Source organism: Phacochoerus africanus, chromosome 8 (assembly GCF_016906955.1).
Source record: "Phacochoerus africanus isolate WHEZ1 chromosome 8, ROS_Pafr_v1, whole genome shotgun sequence".
Classification (NCBI taxonomy): Eukaryota; Metazoa; Chordata; class Mammalia; order Artiodactyla; family Suidae; genus Phacochoerus; species Phacochoerus africanus.
In genome coordinates, this window is record NC_062551.1 from 77,006,989 (window position 1) to 77,014,347 (window position 7,359).

Genomic DNA, 7,359 nt, shown 5'->3' on the forward strand with positions numbered 1-7,359 from the left:
CATCAAGGAACTTTTCTGAAGTTTACAGCACGCCTGGCAGCAGGGTGCTAAGTGATTATCTCACTGAATCCACCTTACACATGTATTAACCTCTGAACGATTATTAGGTCCATTTTACAGGGGAGGAAACTGAGATTCAGAGGTGAAAGGCCAGTGGTCACAGCTCGTGGAGTAACAGAGCAGAGTCTGAACCCAAGGATCCTCACTCAGGGGATAAATTTTGGCAGAAGCAGGTGGAGCATCTGCGTGACCCACAGTCACTGACAGGGTGGGTCCTTCCTCCTCACCCTCCAGCCAGCACCTCCTCACTTCCCACCTGTGCCAAGAGGCCCCCTAGGGGGGCAGGGGCTTGGCCAAGGTCACGAGGCCATCCACCAGCCCTGCCAGCTCAGCCCAGGGCTTTCTTTGCCTGATTTCATTGACTGAGATGCTTGAAGTGGAGTGCCTGCAGTGGCACAACAGGACAGGCAGATTCTCTGCAGGGCTGGGGTGCAGGTTTAATCCCTGGCCTGGCACAGTGGGTTAAGAATCCAGTGTTGTCACAGCTGTGGTGTGGGTTGCAACTGCGACTTGGATCAGATCCCTGGCCCAGGAACTCCATATGCCATAGGGAAGCCGAAAAAGAAAGTAAGAAAAAAGATGCTTGAAGCAACCTCTATTTAGTTTTCGAGGTACCAGACACTCTTCAAAATGGTTTCGTGTACAGGAGTTCCCGTCGTGGCTCAGTGGTTAGCGAATCTGACTAGGAACCATGAGGTTGCGGGTTCGGTCCCTGCCCTTGCTCAGTGGGTTAAGGATCCGGCGTTGCCGTGAGCTGTGGTGTAGGTTGCAGACGTGGCTCAGATCCCGCATTGCTGTGGCTCTGGCGTAGGCCAGCGGCTACAGCTCCGATACGACCCCTAGCCTGGGAACCTCCATATGCCGCGGAAGCGGCCCAAAGAAATAGCAAAAAGACAAAAAAAAAAAAATGGTTTCATGTACAAATTCATTTAATCTCCAAGACATTTCTGCAAGGTGGTGACTATTGTCTTTCTTTTCCACATGGGAACAAGAGGCAGCACAGAGAGGTTGAGTAACCTGCCCAGGGCCACAAAGTGGCTGAGGTGGAACCAGGATCTAACCCAGGCTGCCCTGTGGGCCATCCCAACAGCAATTGTTCAGCACCTACTATGTGCCACGCCAGGTGCTGGGCACCAGAAACAGGTACCCCCAGGTGTGTGTCCCGGTGCTGCTGCTGCCTGAATGAGGATTTCTGCAACTTTAGAAGCCAGTATTATGATCATGATATGTTCTTTTTTTTTTTTTTTGTCTTTTTGCCATTTTCTTGAGCCGCTCCTGCCGCATATGGAGGTTCCCAGGCTAGGGGTCGAATTGGAGCTGCAGCTGCCGGCCTACACCAGAGCCACAGCAACTCGGGATCCAAGCCACCTCTGCGACCTACACCACAGCTCATGGCAATGCTAGATCCTTAATCCACTGAGCAAGGCCAGGGATCGAACCTGCAACCTCATCGTTCCTAGTCAGATTCGTTAACCACTGAGCCACGACGGGAACTCCTGTTCTACTTATTCTTTTACTCAACAACTCAAAGAGCGCGCACTGGCTCCCAGGCCCCCGGCAAGCCACTTGTCACATCATCTCTAATCCTTGGGCTGCATGGCTGTTAACAGGACTGTCCCCATTTTACAGACAGAACACTGAAGGGCCAAAGGAGATCAGACCTGGCAAGTGCTAGGTGAGCGTGGGTTCCAGGGGAGGACAGTCCAGGTGAGAGCCAAGATCCATATTTATATTAATACACAAATTTTTTTTTGTTTTGCTTTTAAGGGCTACCCCCATGACAGAAGGAAGTTCCCAGGCTAGGGGTCAAATCAGAGCTGTGGCCGCCGGCCTACGCCACAGCCACAGCAACCTGGGATCCGAGCCACATCTGTGACCTACAGCACAGCTCACGGCAACACCGGATCCTTAACCCACTGAGCAAGGCCATGGATCAAACCTGCATCCTCATGAATACTACTTGGGTGCATTTTCACTGTGCCACATGGAACTCCCTTTATATATAAATTTAATAAATAAAAGGACTAACCCAGGCACATAGTAAGCTTAAAATAAATGTTAATTTTTGTCCCTTACTTGCTCTTGTATTAGATCCTGCTGGGTGCTGGGGTCCAGGGGTAACTCCAGCTCGACCCCCACCCCACCCCGCCCCACCCCACCCATGTCAGGGGAACCGCAGGCTAGAATCCCCCTGCAGGAATCCTGCTCACTTGGGACTTCTCTCAGCCCACCTGGCAACTAATTTTCCCAATTTCAGAACCATGCAATGCTTGTCCCAGCCTGCCTGCCCCTCGGATGGGCACTGTTGGTGCTGCGGGGGTGGGGGTGGGGGAGGGGGCTGGTACCTCCCACTGTTTCCTGGACCAACTCTGCTCTCTCACTCCTCCAAGCAGTGCCCCGGGCGGTGTCTCTCCCCTGGAATGTCCTAGATAATGTCCAGTGTAAATAAGGTAATGAAATCCAGAAAACGGAAGGTCAGGGCAAAGGAGATGGAAGGCAGTCGGTTGAGAGGTCTGGTGTTTACCAGCTTACAGCCTTGGACGAGTTTTCCTTAACTTCCGCAGGCCTCAGTTGTTTAATCTGTGAAGTGGGGATGATAACAGCCACATCACAGGCTGCAGGGGAGCTACGTCAAATAATCCACGTGAAGGGTAAGTGATAGCATTGCCCTTAGCGACCATCCCCGGGGCCATCGGTAAAGGCCAGGTGTTTGTCATGACTTTCCTCAAGAGCCGTTTTGATAAATCTCTGTTGACCAGGAAGGAGTCACAGGATCGTTCATTCATTCACCAAATGTTTGCAGAGGGCTTAGCAGATGCCAGGCACAGTTCTAGGCCCCGGGGGCATATGGTGAGGTAGATAAGTCTGCAGGAAAAGGCAAGCTACAAAAAGGATTTACAGATGAGCTCATTTTTAAGGTTGTTTTTCTAAAGAAACGTTAAAAGGCTAGAAATCAAAGCAATGGCAGTTAAAAGGCTAGAAATCAAAGCAATGGCAGTGGCGTACCTGAGGGTGGGGGGAGCCCAGGGGAGTTTTATAATCCCCTTTTTGCCTTATCTCTGTTTACCTTGGACACATACTTATTAAATAAAAAGAAGATGCACAATCAAGAGTATGTTTAAAAATCAGTTGCGCTTCCTGGCACTCCAAGCAAAAAGGGAAACACTCCATGATGTCACCCATGCCAGTTCCTTAAGAGATGGTTTTTTCTCAGCACTCAAGTTTTATGTAACATAATCTCTGTAGAGATGATCACTAAAAATGTCCTAAAATTGCTTCTCCATAAATGCAGACACAGGTGTGTTGTAAATATCTGTAAATGGACAAGTGACTAAATTCCAAAACGTGGCTCTCAGCCAGGAGAGATTTTTGCCACCCTGCCCCCAGGTGACAATTGGCCATGTCTGCAGACAATTTTCTTTTGTCACGACTAGGGGATGCTATGACCTCTAGTGGGTAGAGCCCAGGGTGCTGCTAAATCTCCCACAACACACAGGCAGCCCCCACAAGAAAGGACTTTCGGACTCAAATGTTCATATTGCCTACAGTCCGAGGTTGGGAAACTGGGGCATCAGGCCAAGTGCTATATGCAAAGAGGTAACCTGAGCCGACAGATCTGGTTGCAAAATGCTCTGATTGCAAAATGCTTTTTTCCACTCGGGAGGTTTTGTAATGAAGAGTGTGAGTCTGGAGGCAGCCTTATATTTGTCTTAACGGGCAGGTAATTTTCCCATCTATAAAATGGTAAGAATACAGTGCTTATCAGCCCAGTGCCAAGCCTATGGTACTTGATTGCTTGGTAACAATTGCTGTTAGGAGGTGGTTTTGTTTTTTTGTTTTTGTTTTTTGTCTTTTTAGGGCCGCATCCACAGCATATGGAGGTTCCCAGGCTAGGAGTCAAATTGGAGCTGTAGCTGCTGTTCTGCACCACAGCCCCAGCAACTCCGGATCCTTAACCCACTGAGCGAGGCCAGGAATTGAACCTGCATCCTCATGGATGCTGGTCAGATTCATTTCCACTGAGCCACGACGGAAACTCCAGAGTTTTGGGTTTTTGTTTTTGTTTTTTTTTTTTTCTCCAGAATATGGATTTCTTTCTACCAGATATTAGAGGGTTTTTTGAGGGTTTTGTTTGTTTGTTTGTTTGTTTGTTTTGCCTGAGGCTCTCTTCCCCATTAAACTGAAAACTCTTGGAGGGCCCCCATCCACAAGCAAATCCCCTGGGTACCCCTCCCTGCAATGTCTAGCACAGCACTTGCACACATGGGTAACCAGTAAACACGTGAATCTAGGCAGCTTTCATCTAGTGTCTGAGAGGGGTAGTCTCAGAGTCCAGGGAGAAGCCTACAAATGGGATCACGTTGGTGAGCATGGCCCCTGGTCTTGGTTTGGAAGGGCCCTTCTCTTCCATGTCCCCTTCTCTATCCTGCCTTCCACCTCTCCCCACCCCCAGAGAATATGCTGCCCTGCTAAAACTCATCCATGCCCAGGGCACCCCAGCACCATCCCTTGGGACACTGATTAACTCCGAAAGGGCATGGCTGAGCCAGCAGGAGAGACAGGGCTGGCCACAGTCCTAGGGGTCGGGCAAACAAAACGCAAACTGGGGGCAGGAGCTGCCCAGCTCTGAAACAGAGACCAGCAGAAACTCGGGTCCAAAAGGGTGCATGCAGCCTCACCAGTCTGTGGGCCTCTCTGGGGCAGGATCTGTGCTCTACCCATATCCTCCTCAAGCCCAAGGGCAGAAAGAGGCTCTGAGAACAGGTATCACTGAGTGGGCAAGGGTCCAGGAACCCAACTCCACAGCGTGGGGATTTGCAAACCTGGATTTGTAGGGCAGCTCCACTCTGAAACTACACCCGGGTTTCTTCATCTGTAATTTGGAATAACAGCTACCCAGGAGAAGGTTAAACATGAGTGATAATAATGATCGTGGTTAATAGTAACTGGGCACTGCCTAGGTGCCAGGTACTGTTCACTGCACTTTACATGTACTAACGCATTTATTCACCATCACAGTAAGGCACATGCCCCAAGGACCTAGCACAGGTTTGGCATTCTATACACACCCCGTAAGTATTATTATTCCACCTATCAGGAAAAAAAACCTCAAAAGGTCTCCTTTTCTTTCTCCCCAACACTTGACTTGAAAAAAAGGAGAAAAAGAAAAGCGAGAAATAGAAATGCTCGTAGACGGAGAAAGGACACAAAGAAGCCCGAAGATGGGTCCTGAATGTAAGACAGAGGGTGCGGAGCTAAGAAGCGGGGTGTGCTAAAAATAGAGGTGCCCTCAGAGGAAGCCACAGAACTCCGGCCGTGTGCAAATTTCGAAGATCCAGTACCAGGAGAAAGAAGAGTGACTGGCGGCTAAACTCTACGCGTGGGAGCCACAAGAGCACCGAGCCACACCAACACGCTGCAAGACTCAGGAAGGGGATGCCCCTCGTTGAAGGAAGGCGACCGCCTTTGGGAGACGGGGAGATCGCAGTGGGAGGAAGGCCTAGGCAGCGGTCGGACGGCACCTGAGGAAGTGTCACCCGCCGGAGGAGAGCCCCTGGGAAAACCGGCAAGGGTCTAGCAGGGAGGGAGTCCCGCACCGGAATGCGCCCAGCGACACCCCCCTCCCCGGGACCCTCGGCCATTAGGTACCGCTAGGGTTTTCCCCAGGCCCGGTGCTCACTCACCCGGCCGCCCTCCAGGGGCGAGCCAGCAGGGCACGGCGGAGCGCGGGCAGCAACAGCAGCATCTTGAGCTCAAGGCGCGGCTGCTCGCTGGACCGTTCGCCCCCGGAGCTGAGAGAAGGCGCGGCCCCGCCCGGAGCGCACCACTTCGAATATAGGGGGGAACCGATCACTCCGGCTGTCCTCAAAGTAGAGATCTACAGAAATATCTATATATTTACCTTTTACTAACAAAATAATTCTCTTTAAGTGCCATTATAAAGAAGATTATATGACACATAACAAAATAACTCAAAAGAGAATCCTTGAAATGTTCATATTTCCCCCTCCCCTCTTTATGGTTTGACCCAGCCCGCCTCCAAAAGGGCCGAGGGCCAGAGGGAGTGAGCTCCACCGACCAATCAGAGTGACACATGGGAGCTCCTGGACCAATCAGAGGTGTGGTCATGTTGCAGCCTTCTTAGGCCGGGATAGAGGGGCTGAAACAGCCAATGAAAAAGCGGGGATGGAGCACGTGTGAGGCGGAGCGGAAGGACCGCGGGTCTGTGGGTCAGGTGCTACATGAGTCCCGGCCCCACCACTCTAGCTGCCCTTGATTTGTGGACGATAGACTCTTGACCCTGCAAGGCCACTCTGCAGCCAGCCCCCTGCCTCTACTCAGAGGCTGCAGCCCCTGGAATGAGCCTGCTGTCCCTAGTTCTGGCTTCCTGGCTGGCACCCAGCCGCCCTCCACCTCCGGGCCTGTAGCGGGGGCCACCCAAAAAGCTTCCTGTGGCCTAAAGCTTAGATAAATCGGCCTGCTTCGTTGCAGATTACGATCAAAAGAAGATAAAACCCGAGCCATCCTATGCTCAGGCTGTCCTTCAAAGCCTTTATTTTTGCAACCTAGAGCACAATTTCAATTTTTCTCTTGGAGAAGTTGTTTGCCTGATGAACGTTATTTATTTATTTACTTAGGTCTTTTTTATGGCTACACTCCAGGCATGTGGAAGTTCCCTGGCTAGGGGTCTAATCAGAGCTGCAGCTGCCGGCCTACTACCCCACAGCCACAGCAACGTGGGATCGGAGCTGCACCTACGACCTGCACCACCGCTCACAGCAACGCTGGATCCTTAACCCACTGAGCGAGGCCAGGGATCCAATCTGCATCCTCATGGATACTGGTCGGGCTCCTTACCGCTGAGCCACAACGGGAACTTCCGTGATGAACGTTATTTAAAACTGGGATTCTGAAGTCTTCCTGAGAACAGAATCTTAGGGGCCCATTCTATTCCTAAAGTGCTGTTATGGTTTTTCTAATGCATTCTTCTAATGCATCTGTTTAAATGTTTTCCAGCAGAGTGTACCCAGAACCCGCTTAGGAGTCATTAGAGTTCCAAAGCTCATGGTAGTTTATCCCTGTCATTGGCAAAAGACATAACCTTACTGGGCCTGTTTCCATGTCTATAAAATGGGGGTAATAATATCCACCTTAGGATGCCCTCATTATTTCATGCTACTCCTCTTTCTTCAGAAAGTCACACTCTTTCAGGCACTTTGGGGAACTTAGAGTGGGGAGGGGGAAAAGGAAAGAACAATCGTCCCTCAGTGTCTGCGGGAGACTGGTTCCAGGAGCCCT

At 50.8% G+C, this 7,359-nt stretch overlaps 1 protein-coding gene across 1 annotated transcript in view; it reads right to left on the bottom strand.

Moving 5' to 3' along the window:
* ALDH4A1 (aldehyde dehydrogenase 4 family member A1) overlaps positions 1 to 5,860 on the bottom strand; it is a 30,391-nt gene extending 24,531 nt beyond the window's left edge. The window contains exon 1 of the mRNA XM_047792159.1: positions 5,745 to 5,860. Within this exon, the coding sequence (XP_047648115.1) occupies positions 5,745 to 5,806 (62 nt within the window). The 5' untranslated portion in view covers positions 5,807 to 5,860. The remainder of the gene's footprint in view (positions 1 to 5,744) is intronic.
* Positions 5,861 to 7,359: the final 1,499 nt, after the last annotated feature.